This window comes from Saimiri boliviensis, chromosome 2 (genome assembly GCF_048565385.1).
Source record: "Saimiri boliviensis isolate mSaiBol1 chromosome 2, mSaiBol1.pri, whole genome shotgun sequence".
Taxonomy (NCBI): domain Eukaryota; kingdom Metazoa; phylum Chordata; class Mammalia; order Primates; family Cebidae; genus Saimiri; species Saimiri boliviensis.
The window spans coordinates 4,456,788-4,482,160 of record NC_133450.1 but is presented as its reverse complement, the minus strand read 5'-3'; the positions used below and the strand labels follow the sequence as shown (position 1 = coordinate 4,482,160).

Here is a 25,373-nt window from a genome sequence, read left to right as displayed (position 1 = left end):
TCACTCCAGCCCTCTCCTCACTGTACAGATGAGGAAACTGAGGTTCTGAGAGGCAAGGTGCTCATCAGAGTCCAGAGCGACTGTCAAAACTGGAATGGAAACCCAGTTCATGTTCCCTCTGGCTCCAAAGTCCCTTTCACCCGCTTGCCCTTGCCTGGAGGCTGAGCCTCGGCACGCTCCTCGGGGCCCTGTGGTCCTGAATTGTGTCCCCTGGACATCCCAGCTGGGCACATCTCCCTGCAGGGGTTCACCCCGCCCGTGGCAGGCCAGGCGCAGCGTCAGCAGCCTCCCCAGCCCAGGAGGGTCCCCCGTGCCGTGCCTAGAGGTGTGAAGGGTAATGAGGCCCCGTAATTAAGGTTTCTGAAGACATGGCTGGGAGATTTATAGACAGGCTTTGTCAATAATTGTGCTACCGGCTGCAGATCCAGCGAGACATGGATAAGTGCTCGTTACAGTGTCTGCCTGCTCCCTACCCTGCGGCCCCCGCCTCTCGTCAGCCACCGGCCTGCCTGTTCACGGCGTCTATGTACACAGGCTTCGCTCAATTAATTTGCACTTGTTGGCACCATCTGTTCTTTTCATGTGTCCTTATCGGGAGTGTGTGTGTCCTGCCTCCTGCTCAGATGTGACAGTGCAACCCTCCTCGTCATATAGGAGCTTCCTGGGCAGGCTCACATCTCCCCTCTCAGACGGGGCTCCTCAGGGTGGGACACTGCCTCCCCCCTCAGTCTAGGACCCCTGAAGGCAAGGCCAAGCCTTCATCTTCATCTCCCCCACCCAACACCCACAGCCTCTCTCCCTGCTGAGCCAAGCTTGGCCTGGGACCCTTACCGACCCTTCTGAGTCCGACTCCACCAGGCAGGGCCTCAGCCCTCCAGAGGAAGCTTCCAGACCCCAAACCAAACCAGGCCCTGGAAGGCTGGCTACCTCTGGGTGCTGGGAGGCAGGGCATTGGTTCTGGTCCCAGCTCCGACTCCCATCGCCCGAGCTGGGGCAGGTTCCTGCTCTGACAGCAGTGGCACCTTTGTGTCACAGGGTGGGAAGGGGCTGAGAAGCCACTTGGAAGTCTCTGTATCCCTTGAGCAGCATTGGTCAAGGGTGGTACGGGGCAAGGCTTGGACAGCCCCTAGAGTGGGGGTGGGTCATGGCCTAGTGGCTCCAGGATGCCAGGGCAGGTGGCTGCCTTCCCTCGGCTGTCTCCTCACCCCACGGTTCGGGGCAGCCAACATCCCAGCCTTCTCTTCTCAGGGCCATTCTTTCCTCCAGACGCTCTCTCAGCCCTTCCAGCCCAGCACAGATTTCTAACCCTGAGGGCTGTGAGCGCTGAGCTGGCTCTGCTGCAGAAATCCTAGACAACTTCTTCCGCTCTCTGGGCCCTGGGTCCTGCGTAGCATGTCGGATTTGTTTAGAAGGCAACCAGACCTTATTCTGGGAGGGTCTTTGGAAATTCACACGCATGTCTGGTGCCAGCATCCAGGCCCAGCCCGGTCCATTTTGCCTGCCTATAACAGGCTCAACAGCTGGGCCTTAGACTTGCATCCCAGGTCCCATAACTGAGCCCTGCAGCCGCTCGAGTCTCACCTCCTACCAGCCCCTCCTCCCCACATGTCCTGACTGTCTGCACCCCCACAGTGTGCCAGGCTGCTGTGCCCTCCACACCTGTGCTCCTGCTCTTCCCTCTACTGGGACTGTGTCCCCTCCTTATGCCTGTATCACCTGATGAACTCCTACTCATCCTTCAAAACCCATCTCCAGTACACCCCTGCCTATATCCCGGGGTGAGGAGGGGGCTAGCTGAGGGGCTCCCCCGCTGCTGCATTTGCCATACTGATTTATTATGCCACACTGCCTGCTGTCACATCAACCAGAATACAGGCTCCTTGGAGACAGAGACCCCGAGCCTTGGTCACATCTGTATCTCCAGTGCCCAGCACAGGGCCTGGCCAAGTGGGCCTGCCAAAGAGTGTCTCCTGAACCAGAAGGACCTCGGTCCCTGGCCTGGGTGGGGGAGAGGCAGGGCTCACTTGTCCCCTATAGATGGGAGGAGACACTCCTCTTGCCACCCTGGCTGCCCACTAATAGGATCATGGCAACCTTAAGGCAAAGAGTGGATTCAGTTAGAGCCAAATGCAAACACACACCGCGGGTGTGGAGGGCATGGAGGAGGGGCTTTAACCAAGCTTCCCACCCACCCATCCCAGAGCCCAGACCCATCCCAGAGCCCAGACCCATCCCAGAGCCCAGACCCATCCCAGAGCCCAGACCCATCCCAGAGCCCCTCTGTGGGCATCACTGGCATCATGGTGAGTCCTTTCCTGCACACAGCTCCAAGCTGTGGTGGAGCACCTGGCCTGGCGATTTGGGGTGTGGGAAGGGCACAGTTCCCAGGCTCCGCGTGTATTTCAGGCCCAGCGGCATTCCCGCCAGGAGAGAGTTTTAGAAATGGAAATGGAGGGCTGTGTCCCCGCAGCACAGGTCCCACCTCCGGGGGCTGGTATCTCTGGCTTCACTCGGCCCATGTGCAGGGCACAAAGCCCCAGGTGCCCACAGGCCTCCTCTTAGGCGGTGGCAGAGGCCCACAGCTAGGCAGGGCCCAGAGCAGTCTGTCAGCATGCCAAAGCAATGGCAAAAACCACCTCAGCCCCAGGAGCCTCCCCTCCCCAGCCCCAGCCCCAGCCCCAGCCTCCCCGCCCTCATGTGTCTGATGCAGTTGTCTTATCTCGGGGAGTGAGGGCATTCAGGACAGCCTCAGAACGTAGGAGCCAGACCTGGAGCCCGCAGGGGTGGGGCGAGCAGAGCAGCCGTGGGGCTCCAGGAGATGAGGTGTGGGCTCAATGGAGGTCGTTGCAGGGGACGAGGGAGGCATCTGCACCTTCTGGTTAGGCCAGCTTCAAAGTCGGGTGGGGGGAGGCCACTCCTGCCAGCAGCTGAGCCTGGCTATCAGCATCCTGCGTGCCCCACCCTGAGTTCAGCTGAGCCTCTGGCCCAGCAGTGGGGAGGTGCCAGCCCTGGTGAGTGATGAAGCATGAGCCCTGCACTTGTGGGCTCCGAGGCTAGGGCCAGTTGAGGACAGGAGAGCCATCCCCAGGGTTCAGGGTGGTGGTTACGATCCTGGAACTGGCCGGGCGCAGTGGCTCACACCTGTAATCTCAGCACTTTAGGAGGCCGAGGCGGGCGGATCACTTAAGTCGGGAGTTCAAGACCAGCCTGACCAACATGGAGAAACCCCGTCTCTACTAAAAATACAAAATTAGCTGGGCGTGGTAGCTCATGCCTGTAATCCCAGTTACTCTGGAGGATGAGGCAGGAGAATCGCTTGAACCCAGGAAGCAGAAGTTGCGGTGAGCCGAGATCATGTGACTGTACTCCAGCCTGGGCAACAAGAGTGAAACTCCATCTCAAAAAAAAAAAAAAAAAGATTTTGGAAGCAGCTCACCCATTCCAACAACCTCCCTAGCCGCCACGTGCCTCCCTGGCCTCCTCTGTGGAATGGAGCTACTCCATAGTGACTGGAGGTGAAGTCAGACCGATCTATTTAAGGCAGTTAGAACAGTGCCCAGCCTGTGGTGAGCTCTTGTTACTTGCCTGGTTCAGGCTCTAGGAATTCAGAAAGACGGGAAAGCCTTTTGTTAGGAGGTGGCTTTGCAGAATGGATCTGCAGAGACGGAGGAAGGCGGCCCCGTCCTGTAGGTGGGGGCACCGCGTGAGCAAAGGCACAGAGGCCAGATGCACCCAACCGGTTTGTTCCCCCAGAGGTTCTGAGGCTGCAGGAAGTGGCTGAAGCGACTGGTCTGGTCGCTGGGGAGCCGCACTATTAAGTGTGGAGGGGGAGGGGGACGGGAGCAAGACTGCAGGGACCTTGACTGCCAAGCTGGCTGAAGGAAGTGCGGATAAAGCCCCGGTGCCACCAGGCATCTTGGTACTGGCCTCCCCTCCGTCCCCACCCCAGCCTGGTGCTTGCCCTGTTTCCTGGGACCCCCTGAAGGAGGACATCACCTAGCCCCACAAAGAGCCCTGCTTAGCCTCAGAATGTATAAGCCAGACCTGGAGCCCGCAGGGGTAGGGGGAGCAGAGCAGCTGTGGGACGCCAGAGATGGGGTGTGGGCTCAATGGAGGTCGTTGCAGGGGACCAGGGAGGCGTCTGCATTTTCTGGCTAGGCGAGCTTCAAACTCGGGTGGGGAGAGTTCGAAGCTTAGTAATTAGACAATTCACATAGTAATTGTCTTGTGTGTTTCACCCAGTGATAAGGAGCGGGAAGGGACAGGAGGTGGAGGCCCTTTAGCACCCATTTTATAGATGAAATGCCTGAGGCCAGGCAGGAGACCCTGGGGCCTGTCTGGCTTCAAGGGGCAGGCTCAAGCCCCTCAAGGGTTCAGCTCCCCTACTTCTCAGCAGCCCACACTTGTTCCGGGTCCGGTGATGGGTCCCTGAGGGTCTGCTGGGGCGCCCCTCCGGCCTCCCGCCAGAGCAGGGCTGGAAGACGGCCATGTCTGGGGCCTGGCTGAGCTCAGTGCCTGCGTCTGCATAGTGCATTATTGATGGGGCTTCTAATTGTACGTTTCCCAAAGTCTACAGGCCTTTGATGAAAAATTCATGGCACGCCCGAGGATGGGAGCGGACTCAATCGATCGGTGCATAGCAGGCGGGGGAGGATGGGGCCCCTCGCAGGGAGGGGTGGTGAAGCCTGGTCTGGGAGGCTTCTTGCCCCAGGATCTTTGGGATAGCCGGGGGCACACACCCATTTCCCTGGTGGGGAGGCTGAGGGGCAGGAGCGGGAAGATCTAAGGCCCACATCTGGGTGCCAGCCGGTGGGTGACTGGTGCCATCCAGGGAGCATGATGACTCCGCCACCAGCCTCCCTTTCATTTCCCTGGAGGGGTGCTAGACCCTCCAGAGCCCCTCATAAGATTCACACAGAGGAGGGGGTAATATTTCTGGAGCCACTCTTATATGCCAGGCACTGTGCTTGGAGCTGTACGCTCACAACCTCATTTAATCCCCAACAGGGATGAGGTGGGCACAGTGATGCACTCCATTTTACAGAGGAGGAAACAGGCTCAGAGAGGTTAAGTGACCTGTCCAAAGTCACACAGCTGCTTAGTAACAGAGCCCACTGTCTTTCCACTTCACCAGGCCCACTGAAATAAGAACTAATAGGAGTACGGGATTGTCTTGTACAACTCCCCTGGCTGTCCCTATTGTTCCGAGGAAGAGACTCCATTCAGAAAAAGAGGATTAAATGAAACTTGAGGCCTGCAGCACTGACAGAGGCCAGAGGCCCCCACCCCGTGCAGAGTGCTGGGCTAGGTGCCCAGCAGGAGGGGTGGAGATCTTGAAACGGGTAGAGGTGCCTGTCTCGGCCTGTCCAGTCAGGGATTATTATGCTGCCACCACCGAGGCCCCAAAGAATACTTTCATTCATTCATTCATCCATTAAACAAGTAAACAAATTTTTATGAAGTCCCAGTGCTGGTCAGCGTCTTGCTAGGTCCAGATGGAGGGCCCTATCGTGAAAGTCTTTGGGACCAAGCTCGTCTGGGACAGACAGGCTGAACCCAGTTCAGCTGGGGAAAGGCAGGCAGGCGCTCCATGCCCAAGGAGGGTGTCTCTGCAACCCAGGCTGAAGCCAGTTCTCAGACGTTCTGCCTTCGTGACCAAGGCCGTTTCTAGGTGGCGGGCGGGCTTGTTTGGGTTTGTTTTTTCTTTGCTTCCCAGTGAGTTTCTTTCAAAAACATCCACCCATGTCTCCGCTGAACTAAAAAGAAAGGAATGTGTCCAGAGCATCAGGAAAGCAGACAGGGGAAGGCCCCAGGGGCCAGGCGTGGGGCCCTAAGCCACACTGCAGCTTCGGGGACAAGAGAGAGCCCAACCTGGGCTGCTTCAGTGTGTGTGTGGAGGGGGTGGCGCTCCTCAGGGGACAAGGGGGAATCATGGGGCAGAGAGAGTAAGCAGGAGTGGGAGGAGGAGATCAGGGACAGAGGGTGGGGCTCAGTGGGAGAAAAAGGAGAGACAGGGTATGGGAGTAACCAGGAGGCAGAGAAAGTGGAGAGATGGGGGAGTTGAAAGGGGAGGCAGGGAACAAGCTGTCGCCAAGGGCAGGTGAGGGAGGAGGGGTACCGAGGCTGGGCCACGGGAGTCAGAAGGCTGGAGCCCTGAAGGGCCCCACAGCCCTCCGTGGCCCTGCTGTCTCCCTACAGTTCTACGGCCAAGGAGTGAAACTTGCCTGATTTCAGCTACCCCTACCAGGCACCCCTCCTCCCCGGAACCAAAGGGAAGTGGCCCCATGGGCCTGCCTGCTTCCAACTCAGGGCCGGGCTCCGTCACCCGGCAGGCATTTGTTGTAGTAACAGTCCCTGGGGACCCATCCTGGGGAACAGGACTTGGAGCAGTAAAGATGGGGGAGCCCGGGCCCCCACCGCCGCCAGCCCCAACGGCTGCCGCAGGCCTCGGTGACAGCCTGTCTGTAAGTCGCCCCCACAGCCCCTGGTTCTGGGAGGATGGGTTGGCTCCCTAGCAGCAGGTGTGTTGGGGTGTGTTGCCCGGCAACCAGTAGAGGTGTTCCCAGAGCGTCTACAAGTGAGAGGCAGGGCGGAGAGGACCAGAGCATTGGCCCTTAGATGCCCATGGTCACAGGAATCTTTTGCAGGGCCCCCAGCTCCAGCCTAGGCCACCTGAGCCCATACAGTCACCCAGAGACGGAGGAGAGAAGGGCTTTTGGGAAAATCCCTTAAAGCAGGGGTCCCCAAACTTTGTACACCGGGAGCCAGTTCACTGTCCCTCAGACCGTTGGAGGGCTGGACTATGCAAGGTGTGACACCCTTCACAGCCAGCGCTGCTGCCTCCACTATCCCAGACAGCGGTATACAGTGTCACAGGCCCAGCACCGCCTCCAGTGCTGTATACAGGGATGGCGGTGATCAGCCTGTGACGCTGTGTATGCAGCATCCTGGACATCTGCAGCAGCGGTGGGCCTCGTCTGTGGGAAGCCCACTGCTGCATGTTTCCCCTATTATAAGACACCTCCCAAAAATAAGACAGCCCCCGTCTTTTGGGGGTAAAATTAATATAAGACAGGGTCTTATAATAGGGGAAACACAGTGTGTAGTAATGTCGGGGGAGACTTTTGAGTAAAGGGAGGTTATAGGGGCCATTATGTTGTTGTACATTTGGGGGAGTATGGGGGCCATTGTACTGTGTAGTAATGGTTCTAGTGCTTTGCCTTTCTTCCTACTTCTGCTGTTATTTCACACTGCTTCCGGTGATGTGGGGGGCCGCAGCCACAGACCGGATGTGCGTCATATGACGCGCTTCCGGAGCCGAGACGCGTGCGTCCCGCGTCACCGGAAGTAGTACTGTACATGAGCGATGTCACGCTTTGCGGCGCCACCACATACTGTGCTCCTCTCACTGACCACCAATGAAGGAGGTGCCCCTTCCTGAAGTGCAGCAGGGGCCGGATAAATGGCCTCAGGGAGCCGCATGCAGCCTGCAGGCCATAGTTTGGGGACCCCTGCCTTAAAGTGACCATTGTCTCCTGCTAGCCCGGGGCCTACCTCTGGTGTCTTGGAGGTCCAGCCCCGGATCCTAGAAAGTAGCTGAGCCTGGGCTAGCCTGGGAAGCCTTGCTGGTAGTACATGTACAGTGCAGGGCTGCGAGGAAGAGTGGGTGTGGCAGATGGGCATGCAGTGGAAGCAGAGGCCCAGGCCAGGGGGCTGGGGCCGCCTGGGTGACTGCTAACCTTTCTGGCTTGGGACCCAGTTGCCAAAGCATTTCTTCTTCCCCTATGGTAAGAATCCCAGAGGACAACCCCAGCAAGGATCATTCCCCGCAGGGTACAGATGAGCAGGCGCAGAGTGGGCAGGGGCCTTGCTTCGGGTCATTCAACAGCTGTGGATGGAGGCTGGATTAGAACCCAAGGTCTGGGTTCCAGCCAGGGCCCTTTCCCCTCCCCACTCTGAGGCAGCCAAGCCCTAACCACTGCCCTCTGTTCAGAAGCAGGATTCTGGCAGGAGGTGACCAGTGGGGAGGGGCTCTTTGTGGAAGCGTGAGCAGGGCCTGTGAGGCCAGGGCTGGGGTCTGCCCCTCACCACCCCCTGAATGCCCAGCCCTGTACCTCCCTGGGCTGAGAGCAAGGGCTGGCCTCAGTCTGGCGTCAGCAGAGGCTGGACTCTGGCCCAGTACCCAAGGAGTAGTGATTGATGGCCTGTCTTGGGATAGCCTGGGGGTCTTCCTGGAGGAGGAGGGCCCAGAATGGAATCTGGAGGGTCTGGCAGGGTTCAGGAAAGCCTGGGAGGGGAAGCCAGCATCTTCCAGGAAGCCCCGCCCCCACCCCAGCCTAGCCAGGCTCCATTGTCCCGGCCAAGCCCAATTAGCACCCGGCTCCTACAGGGGCCAATTAGACAGGGGCTGAGGTCAGCTGCCCACAGAGGCCCTGCCACCCCTCCAAGCTTCCCCAAGCCAAGCACAAAAGCTTTCTAGGCACCATCTCTGCTGCAGCAGGAAGTGAAAGAAAGAACAGAAGAAAGGGAAAATTCCCTCCTTTTGTTTCTTTGCTATAACCTTGGCCTGAACAAAGAAGCCACCGCCTCCCCTCCCCCGGAGGGCAACTTCCGTGGAGCAGGGAATCTGTTTTAAACAGCACTTTGCACAGATTTGTTGTGGTTGAGGGGTCCAGATGACATTCGAGGGGAACCAGGAGCAGAAACCTGGGTGAGCAGGGCTCTGGTTCTAGAACCTTCCATGACTCCCCACTGCCCTCTGTTCAGAAGCAGAGCTCCTGGGGCTGGCTGACGCAAACGGGTGAGCCCGCTCTAGCTCTCTAGCCAGACAGACCTGGGTACTTGACTGCCTCCACAGAGCCCAGCCCACATGGGCCTGCACACCTTCCCTCAGTGGTTCCCACCCCTCAGATCCCACCCAATCCGGTCAAATGTCACCTGCACCTCAAAGGCCCAGCTCTACTCTCCCCCGCAGGATCCCCTCCCTCCCCAACCCCATCCCTGGCCTTGACTTGCACTCCTAGGGTGTGAGCCTTGGCCCACGCAAGGCCTCCCTCCCACTGGGAACTCTCTGAGTGCAGGGGTCTCCCCACCCCCAACAGAGCTGAGCTTACGGGTGCAAACAGCAGCTGCCAGGCCCTGCTGGGGAGCAGGTGGAAGGAAGATGTATGCCAAACAGAGCCCAGAATGGGGCTCGGGAAGCTGGGGCCACCCTGGAGCGGTGGCAGATGAAGAAGGGGACCCACAGGGCCACTGCCTCCTCCAGGCTCCCTCCCACAGAGCGATGCCCCATCGCACAGACCACCCTGCCCCCGCCTCCCTAACCCTGCCCTCTGTGTCTCGGGAGCTCAGCCTCTCCCGCTGTGCTATACCCTGGCCACCTCGATATCCCCGCCCAGCCAATGAGGCTCAGTCCTCCCTCGCCTGCCCTCTGGTGGTGAAGTTCCAAAGTGAATGGAGGGTAAGAAAGAGGCTTTTCTCATGGCCAGTGGGCTCTATGGTCCCTCAGTGGGCGGGAAGGGAGCTTGGCTGGGTGGGCAGTGGCAAAGAACTGAGAGGCCAGGGACCCAGGGGCATTGACCCGTGTGTTTCTAGAAGTAAGGGGACTCCTTCGCCATGGTGAGCCCTGACCCCCGGGAAAACACTAGTCTCTTTCAGCAGCTTTGCAGATACAACCTCCATCCTCCCGGACTCGTCCCTGAGACAGCTCCTCAGAACTAGGCCCTTGCTCTCTGGTCTCTGGAACTGGAGGAGGCCAGCACCAATTTGCAAGCTGAATTTTCCACTGTATTTTAAAGAAATGTGGTTATTTCCCTTTGTTTTATTTTATTTATTTATTTATTTGTTTTTGAGATGGAGTCTTGCTGTGTTGCCCAGGCTGGAGTGCAGTGGCATGATCTTGGCTCAGTGCAACCTCTGCCCCTCTGCCTCCCCAGTTCAAGCAATTCTCCCTCCTCATCCGCCCAAGTAGCTGGGACTACAGGCACCCACCACCATGCCCGGCTAATTTTTGCATTCTTAGTAGAGACAGGGTTTCACCATGTTGGCCAGGCTGGTCTTGAACACCTGACCTCAGGTAATCCGCCTGTCTTGGCCCCCCAAAGTGCTGGGATTACAGGCATGAGCCATCATGCCCAGCCTAATCTTTGTATTTTTAGCACAGAGAGGGTTTCATCACGTTAGCCAGCCTGGTCTTGAACTCCTGACCCCAAGTGATCTGCTGGCCTTAGCTCCCGAAGTGCTGGGGTTACAGGCACGAGCCACCACACTCAGCCAAGAAATGTGGTTAATTCCCTTTAAAAGTATTGGAAAATTTAGATTAGCCAAGAGAGGCCTCTCTGACGTTCCAAGGAAACCCGCGGGACTTCTGTTCTGGCAAATGATGGCAAATCTGGCAGGAGCAGGGTCTGGGTCAAAGGATTTGTCCAAGTAAGTCAGGGAGGCAAGAAGGCCCTTCCCTGCCATAAAGGTCTTCGGGAGCTGAAGGAGGAGCATGTGGGTAGCCCTTAGCAGACGGGGGGTGCCAGGCTGATGTGGGCCAGGGACAGCTTCTGGGCAGAGGCAGAGAAGGCTTTGAAGACAGAAAGGGGCCCAGGAGGCTGGGTCCATGTGTGGAGTGGCCATGGCTAAATTCTGAAAGGGGGTCTAGCTGTGCTGGGAGAGATGGAAATTCAAAGCTGAAAATTTACCATGAGGGCCAGTGGGAGCCACTGGAGGGGTCTGGAGCCAGGGAGGATGTTGCAGTTACCCACTGTGACAGCAAACGACCCTGAAATGCTATCGTTTAAAACGCAGTGTTTTATTATCACGCCTCAGAGCTCTGTGGGTCAGGAACTCAGCCACCGCACGGCAGGTCCAAGTCCTCAGCTGGGACGACCTACGGGCAAGAGCAGGAGCAGCTGAGGCTGGGCGGGCCTCCATCTCTCCTATACACTTAGTTTGGGCTTCCTCACAGCCTCAGGGCAGCAAGAAATCAGCAGCTATCAGGGAATAATTGAGGTTACTGCAAGATGGGTCTCGTCCCCAGCCCCTGTCTCAGCCCCAGCACTGGAGCTGGCCCAGGACAGAGGCCCCAGCCTAGGTTCAAGATTCACTGAGTGCCTTCGGGCAAATCTCTGCACCTCTCTGGCCCCAATATCAGAACTTCTGAGATGGGGACTCCAGGGCTAGAGGTCTTGGAAGGCTGGCCAGACCGCCCGGAGGAAGGGCATGTGCTCCTGGAATTGGGGAGCGAGACAGCCCCGAACATACCTTCCCCACGATGAGTCTCCGGGGCTCAGGCTGTCCTCATCCTTCAACCACCGGTTGAAGCTGCGCGTCTGTGGGCAGCTGCTGCCCTCTGCCGGCTGCAAAGGCAAACCACGTGCAGGTGGCCTCGGCCTGCCAGCTATGGAACCTGAGGGTCCAGGTAACCCTGAGATTGGGTGGCTGCCCAGGGAAGGCGACAAAGGAGAGAGTGTGCGCCTGGTCCAGCAGACCCATCTTCTGCACCCACTCCAACACTGGTCAGACTGCCACCCACACTGCCTCAGACCCAGCAAGCTGTCTCAGGCCTCCTTCCGTGGGAGAGTGAAGCCCCTTCCCACACCTACCCCTGCTCCAACCCAGGCCTCCCCTATGCACCCCTCCCTCTTACCTTCGGATTCTCCAGGAAATCCTCTCTCTCCACCCATGCCTCTCCTTGATCCTGTGTTCCGAGCTACCTTTGACCCTTCTCAACCTCACCGTCCCCTCAGGCTTCGTCCACGGCACCCGGCGTTCAAAGCAGAGACCAAGGTCACCTCCTCCAGGCCACACCTAGAGGCGCCCTCTGTAGATCTGGAAGCTGTTGAGCCTTCTCGCCTTTTTCCGAATATCTTTTAAACTGTGAAATGTAACCCGTGTGAAAAATTGCATTGAACATATAGAATATCGTTGTTATAAATTGTTAGGTAGCAGATGTCCGTGAAACCACCCCCCGGGACAGGAAACAGTATCGTCAGTATCATCAGCGTCCGCACGCCCCCACGCCCCTCCCAGCCACATCCCTCCGCTCCTGAATGTGATCACTCTACCAGCTTTCTGCCCTCGCTTTGCTTCTTTATCTTCATTCATTCATTTATTTATTTTGAGACAAAGTCTCGCTCTGTTGCCCAAACTGGAATGCAGTGGCATGATCTTGGCTCACTGCAACCTCTGACTCCCAGGTTCAAGTGATTCTCAGGTCTCAGGCTCCCAAGTAGCTGGGATTACAGGCACGTACCACCACACCCGGCTAATTTTGGGGGTTTTGTGTAGAAACAGGGTTCCATCACGTTGGCCAGGCTGGTCTCAAACTTCTGACCTCAAGTGAGCTGCCCACCCCGGCCTCCCAAAGTGCTAGGATTAAAGGTGTGAGACACTGCGCCTGGCCTGCTTTGCTTCCTTTCTTTTTTTTTTTTTTTTTTTTTTTTTTTTTTTTTTCTGAGACGGAGTTTCACTCTTGTTACCCCGGCTGGAGTGCAATGGCGCGATCTCGACTCACCGCAACCTCCATCTCCTGGGTTCAAGCAATTCTCCTGCCTCAGCTTCCCGAGTAGCTGGGATTACAGGCACGCGCCACCATGCCCAGCTCATTTTTGTATTTTTAGTAGAGACGGGGTTTCACCATGTTGACCAGGATGGTCTCGATCTCTTGACCTCGTGATCCACCCGCCTCGGCCTCCCAAAGTGCTGGGATTACAGGCGTGAGCCACGGCGACCGTCCAGCTTTGCTTCTTTATACTGTCGCTATCTGAGCATGCCTCTCGAATCACTGTGGCCTGATTTTTCTATTTTTACCTTCGTGGAGAGGGCGCCACGCCACATGCATTGCTTTGCACATGGTTCTTCTGCTCACCTTGAGGTATGTGAGGCTTGCCCCCATCATGGTTTCTTCTCATTGCTCTGAAGTACCGAGCTGTATGAGTTTCCCCTGCCCCTATCTCTGCCCCATAATTCTTCACTCGCCCGCCAACTCTTTAATGTTCACATGAAGGTGAGTTTGGCTTTGTGTCCCATTCAGACCATCTCTAGCAGCAGGTTCACCTGCATTGCCCAAGCCGCAAGACTCAGGCGGAAGTGGGTCGCCCTTCCTTTGAAGCCCTCTGCAGCCTTGGCCTTCCCAGCCTGCTCTCTCCGCTGTTCCTCCTACCTCTCTGGCAGTTGCCCTAGTCTGGAGAGCCCGTCTCCTACCACCGCTTGTCCTTGAACCCCCTTCTCACTCCACACTGCCCAGACTCTGAAAATCTCTCCCTTCCCAAGGCTCCAGGGGAACCAGGCCTGTCCTGCCACCCACCCTGTCTCCTGCCAGGGTTCACTCCAGGTTAGATTACCATCGGCCACTGCTGGCCACCTGACCTGAGGCCCTGCATGTACCTGACCCCTAATACCATCCTCCCCACAGCCCAGCTCCCCCTCCTTCCCACTCCAGACCTGCACCGCCTCTACGCAAAGACCCCAGGCTCTTCCTCCCCTCCTCCCCACCTCGCCCATTCCTCCTTCCCACTCCAGGCCTGCACCTCCACCAAAAGGTCCCAGGCCCCTCCCATTCCTTCTCCCAATCCTCCCCCACCTCCTCCTCCCCGCTGCAGGCCTGCACCTCTTCCCCCTGAAGACCCCAGGCTACCCTCCTCATCCCCGACCCTCTTCCTTGCTCACTTCACTCTGCCATGCTGAGTCCTCCCTGGTCTGCCTGCAGCAAGGGTCCCTTTGGGTCTCACCTGGCTCCCTGCTCTAGGCCTCCATTCATTTCCCCATCCATCTTGAGGAGCAAGAGGGGTCTTGCCACAAGCCCCCTCCAGCTTAGGCAGTTCAGACCCAGGGCCACCTCACATTTCCCACCTGGGCAGGCTCTGAGCGCTGGGTCTCAGCTGGGGAAGGGCAGTGTCGGTGGGTGAGGAGAATCCCGTGGGCACTAGGGTCGGGCGCAATGGCTTTGGAGTCAGCCCTTCTAGAGGAGGCTCAGCCCAGAGACAGGACAGGGAAGCGGCTGGTGCCTGCCCCTCCCCCAGCCGCCTGGCAAGTGGGGAGGGGCTGGAGGAGGGGAGGCAGCAAGACTGCAGCAGGAATCTGGGCCATGGTGTCTTTGTGTTCTCAAGGCTGGGTTGTGATGCAAGGCATGGCCCTGGGGGCTGGCGAGGCCCAGCTCCAGGCCGTGGGGAGGGTCAGGGCTGCCCAGCTTCAGTCAGTAACCTCCCAGCCCAGCTGAGCCGCCCAAGGTCCCTGCTGTGTGGGTTCGGGAAGCCGAGGAGGGAATGCATGTCCTTCAGGTTCCCACAGATGTAGAGCACTGAGGGAGGAGAGAGACTGAGCGGTGAGCCAGGGCCGGGGGGGGGGGGGCCCTCTCCATGCCCTGGGGGAGTCCTCACTCTCAGAGCAGCTAGGCTGGATGGAGGACGGGGATAGGCACCTGTGGAGGCCTCTAGGACTAGTGTCCGAGGCGTGGAGTCCAGCAGGGACCATCGGGCGGAGGCAGGGACGAAGCTGTGCTCTCCCTCCATCTCCTGCCTCACTCTGGGCCCCAGCTTTCTTTGTCAGTCAAGGCAGGTTGTTAAGAACAGAGCTCTGGGCCAGGTGCGGTGGCTCACGCCTGTAATCCCAGCACTTTGGGAGGCTGAGGAGGGCGGATCACCTGAGGTCAGGAGTTCAAAACCAGCCTGACCAACATAGTGAAAACCCATCACTACTAAAAATAGAAAAATTAGCTGGGCACTGTAGTGCACATCTGTAGTCCCAGCTACTTGGGAGGCTGAGGCCAGAGAATGGCTTGAACCAGGAAAGCGAAGGTTGTAGTGAGCTGAGATCACGACATTGCACTCCAGCCTGGGTGACAGAGTGAGACTCCGTCACAAAACAACAAGAAAAATAACAGAGCTCTGCTCATGCCTCAGAACAGCTGAGTTGGAGAACAGGAAGGTCTTAGAAAGATGACCCTCTGAATGAGAAGAGGGGGTGATCAGACCCATGGGGTGGGCTGAGGAGCTGGCAGCCCCTTCCCCCTGGACTCCCTCCATGAGCACGCACACAGCCCAGTTACAGACAGGATCATATTCATCTGCCACGTGCACGTTCCTTTCACAATAGAGCATGACCATCTCCGTGTGTCAGTACGATTAAATCTAGGTCATCCTTTGTGACCACAGCCTGTGGCCCAGAGACTGAGCACGCCCTTGTAGAAGGCCACAAGCTGTGTGGAAGCGAGCATCCCTGCACGTGTTTTCCTGGATGTGTGTGTGCGTGTTTCTCTAGGAGATAACCCTGGAACCCCAGAAAACCCATTTGGATGCTGCTATAATTGTCCAGGGCAGACATGCTAAGAGCTTGAACCAGGCTGGGCAAAGAAAGAAGGGGCCAAATTTCCTTTGCCAAAATATCATGTGCTTCCTGCAGTCGGTCCCCCGTCCGTCATGGGCTGCCATAAATGGAAGATTTAGAGCAGAGCAACGCAGAGCAAAGCAGGCGCCTAGGAGCTCACGGGGCAGCAAGGAGGAAGAGGAACGGGTCCGATCTGTTGATTAAGGCAGTGATTAGACTAGAAACAGGTGTGCAGGAGAACAGCGTCCTCCAAATTATACCTGCCTGGGCCGGGGCTTCACGCACCAACTCAGCCTCACAGCGATGCCAGGTGTCTCTGTACGAGGACTCAGGCTCAGAAAGGTGAAGGGGCCTGGCTGAGCTCACACTGCATGTGAGTGGCCAAGCTGGCCTGCTGACATGGGGCTGACTGCAAAGCTGTGTGTGTGTGTGTGTGTGTGTGTGTGTGTGTGGTCTCTAGACAGAGTCTCTCCGTTAACAATGCTGTCTGAGGACACCAGATGAGCAGATCTGGAGGAGCCAAGACCTGGAATTCGACAGGAGCAGGTGCTGGGGAGAGGGACCTGGCACTGGTGCAATTAGAGGGAGCCCAGCCAGGAGGCTGGACAGGGGCAGGTGACAAGTGGTGTCTGGTGGGCCCCTGCTGCCGGGGGAGCCCCTGCTCTAGAAACCACGGCCTGCCATGCAGCAGGTGGGAGGCAGTGGCTGAGAACGCGGGCCATCTCCGCAGTCAGCAGGAGGCCCAGGTGGGAGCTGGAGGCAGAGCCCTGCTTCCTGGAGGCGTGAGCACCCACCCGTTTGTACGCGGCCTACCACAGCTTCAGGAAGTCTACAAGCCACCAGGGCTTAGCAAACTCCTCAGCAAACTCACTTCCTCATGCCCATTTCCTCCCCCATCCCAGCTCCGGCCTGCTGCTCCTCCATCCAGGCCCATCTGGCTTCACATTTGGGACCTCCTTTTCTATTTTGTATGGTTCAGATTTAAGAAACTGCCTTTGGCCGGGTGCAGTGGCTCACGCCTGTAATCCCAGCACTTTGGGAGGCTGAGGCGGGCGGATCACCTGAAGTCAGGAGTTCCAGACCAGCTTGGCCAACATGGTGAAACCCCGTCTCTACTAAAAATACAAAAATTAGCTGGGCGTGATGGCAGGTGCCTGCAATCCCAGCTACTCAGCAGGCTGAGGCAGAGAATTGCTTGAAACCCGGAGGTGAAGGCTGCAGTGAGCTGAGATCACGCAGCTACACTCCAGCCCGGGTGACAGAGCAAGACTCTGTCTCAAAAAAAAGAAACTCCCTTTACGAAACTTTTCATAAATAACAGTAGGGAATTTCTGATTATCAAACAAATGCATATAAATATAGCCTATTAATTTTCCTATATGTTTATACACGGGTAGGCATGAATTTTTCTCTCATTTGGGGATTGTACTGATAATTCCTGTTCGTAGCCTGCTTTTATCACTTCTCAACATATTGTGAAGCGTCCATGTCTGGAGGTCTTATGGCAGGATGGCACGGCTCTTCAGAACACAGGCTTGAGTCCCTGCAGGCCTGGGTTTCACACCCTGGCTCCATCACTCATCAGTTTCATAACTGAGCAAGTGACTCAAGGCCTCTCTGGGCCTTGGTTTCTGCATTAGTAGAACAGGGATAATTGGACCTATCCTTGCAGGGCTGATGAGAGGACTGACTGAGGGAGGGCGCATAAAATGCTTCGAAGAAAGCCCGGAACACAGCAAACGCTCAGTCAGCGTCAGACCTCAGGATTGCTGCTGTTCCTGACCTCGTGGCTGACTCCAGTCCCCCTCTCCCCACCTGATACCCCACATCCTGGAGCTGGATCCCAGCCTCCACCCTGAGTTCTAGCCTGGGTCTCCTGAGGCGACCTTGGGTCATCTTCTGTCTACTGGGCTGGTTGGGGAGCTGGCACCCAGTCACTTTCCAAGTGGCATCAGTGGGATTTCTGAGAGGTTCTTCCCTGGCTTCTCAGTGACGTGAGGACTGAGAGGAATTAGAAGGGTGGGGATGGAGGGCCGGGCGCGGTGGCTCACGCTTGTAATCCCAGCACTTTGGGAGGCCGAGGAGGGTGGATCACGAGGCCAGGAGTTCGAGACCAGTCTGGCCAACATGATGAAACCCTGTCTCTACTAAAAATACAAAAAATTAGCTGGGTGTGATGGCGGGTGCCTGCAATCCCAGCTACTCAGGAGGCTGAGGCAGGAGAATTGCTTGAACAGGGGACAGAGGTTCAGTGAGCCGAGATCGTGCCACTGCACTCCAGCCTGGGTGACAGAGCAAGAGTCTCGATAAATAAATAAGTAAATAAATAAGAAGGTGGGGAGGGAGGAGGGAAAAGGTGAAGAAACGGCTATGATTGAGCCAGACCCGGCAAACCTGGCCCTGGATCTTCTCCAGTTTCCGTTGCCCACCGGCTTCCTCCCCTGTGTCCACACCCGGGGTTTCCCCCTGCGTTGGTATCACAGGACGTGATGTGCCCCCCGCCCCAGGAGAGAACATTAATGTGGCTGCCCTCACATGGCCAGGATGGGTGAGGATCAAGTCATAACCACCCCTCCAGGGAGTTGCTAAGACAGGGCCGTGGCGTGGGGCTCCTGCTGTCCACTGGCCTTGGTGGAGACCTGCTGACTTTCAAGTGTGGGTGTGGATGTGGGACCAGGGTTGCTATGGGGCAGTGGGCTCAGCTCTGGGCTCTGGGATCCACAGGATATGGACTACTACCGGCGGGCCATGCAGAAGATGGCAGAGGACATCCTCTCGCTGCGGAGACAGGCCAGCATCCTGGAAAGAGAGAACCGCATACTGAGGAGCCACCTGGCCCAGCAGGAGGAGGAAGATGGGCGGGAAAAAGCCAGTGAGGCCCGGCACGTGGGTGAGGGTGTGCAGGCCACCACGGGCACCGGGGCATCTGCTTGGGCGCAGACTCCGGGCGGTGCCACAGGGAGGTGGGGTGCTTTTCCCAGACACGCATGCTACTGGACTCTGGCAAATAGGAGCCCCACGCCCACAGACACTCACACAGCTCCTGCCCAGCTGGGTCCTCTCAGGGATGGCAAACGCAGAATCCAGTCCCGTCCCAAGCCCTGGGCCTGAGGACCATGTGCCTTCCTGCTACTGACCATGCTGATTTGAGCTGGGAGAGGCTGCTTCCTCCCCGAGCTGGCTCCCCTACTCACCCAACAGTGTCCGTGAAGCAGAAACTGCTGCTGAGTGAGCTGGATATGAAGAAACTGAGGGACAGGGTGCAGCATTTGCAGAATGAGCTGATTCGAGTGAGCCAGGGCTTGTGGGGGGCAGAGGGGAGGGAGTTATGGTGGGGGGCATCGGGATGAGAAGAGTCTGGGAGGAGAAGGCACAGAGGGAATGGAGGCACAGAAGAAAGGGGGGCCAGCCCGATGGAGGACTTAGCAGAGGGGCCAAGCTGGGTTCCCAGGCACCCATTCTCTCCCCTCCCCTCCTCCCCCATCTCACAGAAAAATGATCAGGAGAAGGAGCTGCTCCTCCTGTATCAGGCTCAGCAGCCACAGGCCGCACTGCTGAAGCAGTACCAGGGCAAGCTGCAGAAGATGAAGGCGCTGGAGGAGACGGTGCGGCACCAGGAGAAGGCAGGTGCCAGAGGGGCTGTCCCTGAGGCCCACCGATGTCGGCAGGGTGGGGAGCTTCCGGGCCAGCCCAGGCTCTGCTGTGCCCTCCAGGTGATCGAGAAGATGGAGCAGGTGCTGGAAGACAGGCTTCGGGACAGGAGCAAGCCCCCTCCTCCAAACAGGCAGGCGGGAAAGCCCAACACTGGTGGGTCCACACGCTGATGTGATCGGCTCCCCAGCTTCTGCCCCACCCCTGGAGGCTTTGCTTTCCTGGAGCCTCTCAGCTTCAGGAAAACCTGCAAAGAGGGTCCCTGTACTCAGTTTCGTCTGCGGGCCTGGGAGACCCGGGACTGCACTGCTCCCCTCCTCATTCAGGAGCCTCATCCAGAGATCCCCTGAGCTCCCTCCTTCCCTAGAAGCCCCTCAGAACACAGTTGGGATACAGTGTGAGCCAGGCTAGAAGGAGGCTGGACCTCCAGAGGAGGGCCCTGCAGACCAGCACAGCAGAGAGGGGCTTCCCCAGAAGGGCCACCTGGGGCAGCACTTCCCAGCTCCTAACCGCAGAATCCGTCTAATTATTTCATCTCCCCCTATCTCCAAAGATTCTGCCTCTGCAAAGCAAACAAGCAGGGCCAGGCATAGTGGTTCACAACTATAATCCCAGCACTTTGGGAGGCCGAGGTGGGCGGATCACTTGAGGTCAGGAGTTTGAGACCAGCCTGACCAACACGGTGAATCCCCATCTCTACTAAAAATGCAAAAATTAGCTGGGCATGGTATGCGCCTGTAGTCTCAGCTACTTGAGAGGCTGAGGCATGAGAATCGCTTGAGCCTGGGAGGCAGAGGTTGCAGTGAGCCAAGACTGCACCACTGCACTCCGGCCTGGGTAACAGAGAGAGACTCTGTCTCAAAATAAATAAATAAATGATTTGGGGGTTTTCTCCCCCATTGATATTAACCAAAAGCCACCTAAAAGTGCCAGTCAGGCTCTGATGAGCAGAAAGGACCAGGTGACACCTATCAGGCCAGCCCAAAGCAAGGGATTTCCCTGAGCCTGCCTGTGCAACCTCACCAGGGCCCCTGTGTGCCCAGCCCTGTGCCTAGCCTTCACTGCTGAGGGTTTCAGGGGCGGGAGGGTGTTTCTAGGGACCTCTAGAAAGCCTTGAAAGTTGGGCTGGCCTTTTGGGAAACCTGAGGTCATCCAGGAGTCTGGATGAAACTGAGGAGGCAACCTAGGGAGGGGAAACAGCTAGATCAAAGGCCCATGGAGTGAGAAGAATGCCGGGAACAGAGAAGGGAGGAAGAGAGAAGTGAGGAGCTGAAACACACCAAAGACAAATGAGGGGTTAACAAGAAGGCTGGGGTCAGAGTCTAAAGCCTGTGTGCACCTGATCCAGCTGGCAGTAGGGAGCCATTGAAGGCTTGGGGGCTGAGGGGAAGGGTGGCAGATTGAAGTAAAATGCTGAGGCAGATCAGCACAGGGATGTGGGAGGCAGGAGAGCCCATCTCCCCAACATCTGTGGCTGTATCTCTAGGCTTCCCTGGGCTCTCAGCCTCTGGCCTGCCCCTAGGTTCTACGAGGGAGAACCTGCCGCTTGAAATATACTCCGCGCTGCTGGCAGAAAATGCGAAGCTGCGGGCGGAGCTGGATAAGAACCGCCACCAGCCAGCCCCCATCATTTTGCAGCAGCAGGCCCTGCCGGTAAGAAGCCCTTGGCCTGGGCCTGCCGGTGCTGGCCGCCGGGTGCCCAGCAATCACGCACAGTACAACCCAAGCTGAAGATCAAGACCAGGAGCTGGGTCTCCCAGGGTCTCCAGTCTGCCTGGAGGCTCCTGGAATCAGCTCTTGGGCCTTGCTCTTTTTCTTCTGAGAAATGTGTGTACCCGAACTCTTCACTTTGACCCTCATCTAGCATCCCAGGATAAAGCAAGCCAATTGTTGACCCTTGGCCCCTGAACCTTGACCCCTTTGCCACCCGGCTGGCCTCCACCTGGGCCCTACACAAGCCTCTCAAAACTCCCTTCTGGAGCAGAAATTCCCTGGTCTTGGTGCAGCCTTGGAGAGCCCTTTTCCATCCCAGGTGGACCCCGGGGAGTTGGGAGCAGGAGGAGACTTGGCAGAGAGGCTGCGAGAGACGCATGGCCCAGGCCACTCCAAGTGCACGCAGACGCGGCCCGCACAGGTGGGTGGCCCAGGGCCCAGAAACGCCCAGGCCCTGCTCCACCTCTAAGGCTGCCTCAGGTGCCCCCTGCTTTACATAAACCCAAAGGCAGAACATTTGGAATCACAGAAGATTGAGCAGGGCAGGGGCACAGGAGAATTTTCTCTCCATCCCAAGACTCGCTGGAGGTGAGTTCTGTGTGAAAGCCCACCTGCCATATGGACATCCAGGTAAAGTGTGAGGGATGAGGTCAGCTGCTTCACAGCTTTTCACCTCACCCAGATGCATTTTACATTAAAACATTGTTGTGTCAAAACTTCATATTCCCAAAATGTGTGCAGGAAACAGCTGTGAAAAAAGCACATGCCAGACCCTGCTCTGAACTTCCAGAAGAGGGTTTGGCCCAGGTCTGAGGCTCTGCCTTGGGAGCTCAGTCTGAACTCAGAACTGACTGGTTTCTCCTCCAATACCTTACAGTTTCCCGACCTCACACCAGCCGCAGCCCTCAGCCAGGGCCCAATTTGAGTTTCTGCTTTGCCCACAGGATCTCCTCTCTGATACTTCAGACAAGTTCAACCTCCTGGCCAAGCTGGAACGAGCTCAGAGCCGGATCCTGTCCCTGGAAAGCCAGGTGGGTGAGATGCAGGGGTTGATGAGGCTGGACGAGGCTCACCACACAGCCTATGACCAGGGCTCAGTATGTGAGCAGGGTCTAAGCTCAGTCTATGACCAGGATCAAGGCTTAGTGTGTGAGCAGGGTCAGGGCTCAATGTGCAATGGGGTCAGGGTTAGTGTGTGACCAGGGTCAGTGCTCAGTGTGCGTCCAGGGTCGGGCTCAGTGTGTGACCAGGATCAGGGCTCAGTGTGTGACCAGGGTCAGGGTTCAGTGTGTGACCAGGATCAGGGCTCAGTGTGTGACCAGGATCAGGGCTCAGGGTGTGACCAGGATCAGGGTTAATGTGTGATAAGGGTCAGGGCTCAGTGTGTGACCAGGGTCAGGGCTCAGTGTGTGTCCAGGGTCAGGACTCAGTTTGTGACCAGGGTCAGGGCTCAGTGTGTGACCAGGATCAGGGTTAGTGTGTGACCAGGATCAGGGTTAGTGTGTGTCCAGGATCAGGGCTGAGTGTGTGTCCAGGATCAGGGCTGAGTGTGTGACGAGGGTCAAGGCTCAGTGTGTGATCAGGGTCAGGGCTCAGTGTGTGTCCAGGGTCAGGACCCAGTGTGTGACCAGGATCAGGGCTCAGTGTGTGACCAGGATCAGGACTCAGTGTGTGACCAGGATCAGGGTTAATGTGTGATGAGGGTCAGGGCTCAGTGTGTGTCCAGGGTCAGGACTCAGTGTGTGACCAGGATCAGGGTTAGTGTGTGACCAGGATCAGGGTTAGTGTGTGTCCAGGATCAGGGCTGAGTGTGTGACGAGGGTCAGGGCTGAGTGTGTGACGAGGGTCAGGGCTCAGTGTGTGATCAGGGTCAGGGCTCAGTGTCTGTCCAGGGTCAGGACCCAGTGCGTGACCAGGGTCAGGGCTCAGTGTGTGACCAGGGTCAGGGCTCAGTGTGTGTCCAGGGTCAGGACTCAGTGTGTGACCAGGGTCAGGGCTCAGTGTGTGACCAGGATCAGGGTTAGTGTGTGACCAGGATCAGGGTTAGTGTGTGTCCAGGATCAGGGCTGAGTGTGTGACGAGGGTCAGGGCTGAGTGTGTGACGAGGGTCAGGGCTGAGTGTGTGACCAGGGTCAGGGCTCAGTGTGTGATCAGGGTCAGGGCTCAGTGTGTGTCCAGGGTCAGGGCTCAGGGTGTGATCAGGGTTAGGGTTCAGTGTGTGACCAGGGTCAGGCTGTCTATGATCAAAATCAGGGATCAGTGTGGACTCAGGATCAGGGCTCAGTATGTTGTTGAAATGTCCATCTGTGTCTTGGTCAGGCTGCCTGACTATCTGGCCCCCTCACCCCTACCCCTGCCACCCCAAAGTCTCTTGGGAAGGTGTCAAGCCCTCATGACCCAGAGCTTTGCGTTCTGCCTGGACAGCAGGCTCAGGCCCTGGTTGTCCTGGCCATCAGGGAGTAGCCCTGCTGCCCATGATCCTCCAATTATTCCTCTCTATGCCTGCAGTTAGAGGACTCAGCGCGACGTTGGGGACGAGAGAAGCAGGATCTAGCCACACGGCTGCAGGAACAAGAAAACGGTTTCAGGCATCCCTCGAACTCCATCTTCATAGGACAGCCTGTGAGTGACGCCCCTGGAGGAGCTCCTGGGGGTTCAGGTGGTGGAGCAGGAAGCCACCCCACCCCCAAAGTCACTGGGCCCTCAGAAAACCACTGTGGGGCCAACTCCGGGGTTGGGAGTCAGAAGTCCTGGGCTCCTATTCCTGCTCTGTTACCAACCAAAGGCTTGGTCTCCAGTCCCCCACCTGTCTGAGTAGAACAGAAAACCCCTGCCAAGACCACCCCTTCCCCCGTGGGCTGCTGTGAAACTCAAGGAGATGACGGTGGATGAGGGGCCACGCGGGCATCTCTGGGATGCCCTGGCTCTGAATGTGCTTTAGGACTGGCTGCACGCACAGGCAGAGCAGCTTGCAGCCGTACCTCCGACTCCATAGAGCCTCAGAAATTAGCACACCCTTCTTAGGTGGCCACCATGTAGACTCCACTTTGCCGACTTCCTAAGAACAAACAGGCCTGCTCACAAGGGCCCCTCGAGTTCAACCCCAGGACCGCCCAGCCCCGCAAAGCAAAGACCCTGACTTCTCCTGCTCTTGAGCCAGCTGTGCTTTATCCATGGCCAGAGCTCAGCAGCGGCTCCTGGGAAAGGCCTGGAAAGGGCGAAGAAATAGGCAAGGAGCAAAGGCTACCTTTACACACTCACCTGAGCCCCAGGGGCTCCTGGAGAAATTAGGTGTCAATATGGCGAAATGGGTTTAGAAAACTTTGCGGGCATGACCCACTGGGCTCTGGATCCTCTGAGACCCGGTTTGTCCGGCAATATGCCCTTGAGCAGGTCACCCCCTGGGAACGGGGGGTACTCATGCACCCTACTTTGCACACCGCAGAATGCCCCCACCCACTCCAAGGACCTCAAGCAGCCCTCAAAGCTGGAGCCCCTGCTGCCCAGCTCAGACACTAAGCTCAACAGGCCCTCAAACCCCCAGGAGGAGACCACTGACTCTCAGCAGACCTGAGCCCCGGAGCAGCCCTCCTTCCCTGTGTGCTGGGGAGTCTCATCCCCGCCCCCTAAAAATGACCTGATTAAACGCTGTAGCTCTGTGAGCATTTGTGTCTTTCCTGAAGCAGGGCAGCCTGGGGGCCCTGCTTCCTGCCTCTAGACCCCCACCCTGGGCCTGGGCCTTCGGCTGCAGCCTTACATCCTCCTGCCTGGCCCCGGAGCCAGCATCTTTGGAAAACCAAAGGTCACAGTGGACCCAGGAGGGTGGGAAGAAGAGACCTTCCAAAGCAGGGCCCGGGAGACAGGCCTCTTCCCGACCCCCAGAAGCTGCAAGGCCACCAGAGACCAGCTCTGTTGGAAGAGAGGAGGGAGGCTTGTGCTTTTCATCTGCTCCAAAACATCTATCGTGTCTGACGTTCCTTCTTTCAAGTTTGGTTTGTCTGTCTCTTGGAAAGGGGAAGACTTGAGGGCTTGAAGCCTTCCTGTGGCAGTTACGTATCATTGTGAAATACCCCATTTAGCCACTAGGCTGAGCTGGCAATGATGTGTCCAAATGTAGCCAGGGCAGGGGAGCTGATGGGGCCGGGGGAAGGAGGTACCCACTGGGAATTAGGAGGCCTGGGTTCTGGGAGCAAGCATACTGTGTGACCTCAAGGAACCCAAGCAACCTCTCTGGGCTTCAGTGTCCCCATCTGTTCCATACAGAGCTTGATCTCTTTGGCTGTAATATTTCTGAGTCAAAGTTGACTCGGAACCGTAGAAGAAAAGGGGCACAGGAAGGAGAGAGAAAGACAACAGGGAAGAGGATTGTGTGGTGGGGAAAGCAGAAGGGCTCCAAGGGCGGACCCAGATGCTGCAGCTCCCGGCAGGAGAGGCCAGGCCAGCTGCACCGCTGGCCTCCGCTGGACGAGCTCCCCCACCTGCCTGCAGGACTTGGACCTGGATACCTGAGGGCTGAGAGGAGTCAGGTCAGAAGCTGTGGGACCCCGAGTGATTAAGGGGTGGAAATCCAGACCAGTGTCATTCCGTCCAAATAACAACCAACGGATCTGGGGCAGAGTCGTCTTCCCACTCCTGCCCCTGGACAAGGGGCACAAACCCCCAGAGCAAGAAGATGAGGCCTGGAGCAAGCCCAGAGG

The 25,373-nt window shown here is 57.5% G+C and overlaps 1 protein-coding gene and 1 long non-coding RNA gene across 8 annotated transcripts in view; one reads left to right on the top strand and one right to left on the bottom strand.

The window, feature by feature from the left end:
* The window catches only part of CCDC33 (coiled-coil domain containing 33), a 123,518-nt gene that overhangs the window by 94,256 nt on the left and 3,889 nt on the right, over positions 1–25,373 (top strand). For 2 of the 5 annotated variants that reach the window (XM_010332049.3, XM_074392675.1), the window contains 8 exons: positions 18,037–18,202; positions 18,514–18,602; positions 18,804–18,935; positions 19,026–19,119; positions 20,486–20,616; positions 21,621–21,707; positions 23,185–23,298; positions 24,122–24,332. In XM_010332049.3, coding sequence (XP_010330351.3) covers positions 18,037–18,202; positions 18,514–18,602; positions 18,804–18,935; positions 19,026–19,119; positions 20,486–20,616; positions 21,621–21,707; positions 23,185–23,298; positions 24,122–24,250 — 942 coding nt within the window. In that variant the 3' untranslated portion in view covers positions 24,251–24,332. Of the gene's footprint in view, positions 1–18,036; positions 18,203–18,513; positions 18,603–18,803; positions 18,936–19,025; positions 19,120–20,485; positions 20,617–20,995; positions 21,098–21,620; positions 21,708–23,184; positions 23,299–24,121; positions 24,333–25,373 lie in introns of those variants that run through there. The other 3 variants (XM_074392674.1, XM_074392673.1, XM_074392676.1) reach the window with 3 other exon arrangements.
* On the bottom strand, positions 10,789–13,966 carry LOC104650273 (uncharacterized). 3 transcript variants are annotated; one of them, XR_012515405.1, is made up of 4 exons: positions 13,719–13,966; positions 11,636–11,863; positions 11,251–11,427; positions 10,789–10,876 (listed from the first exon to the last, which is right to left on the bottom strand). It is a non-coding gene; the product is annotated as an uncharacterized LOC104650273 (long non-coding RNA). The 3 variants fall into 3 exon arrangements; XR_012515404.1 differs by having other exon boundaries at positions 13,840–13,966; XR_743939.3 differs by having other exon boundaries at positions 11,251–11,345; positions 13,840–13,966.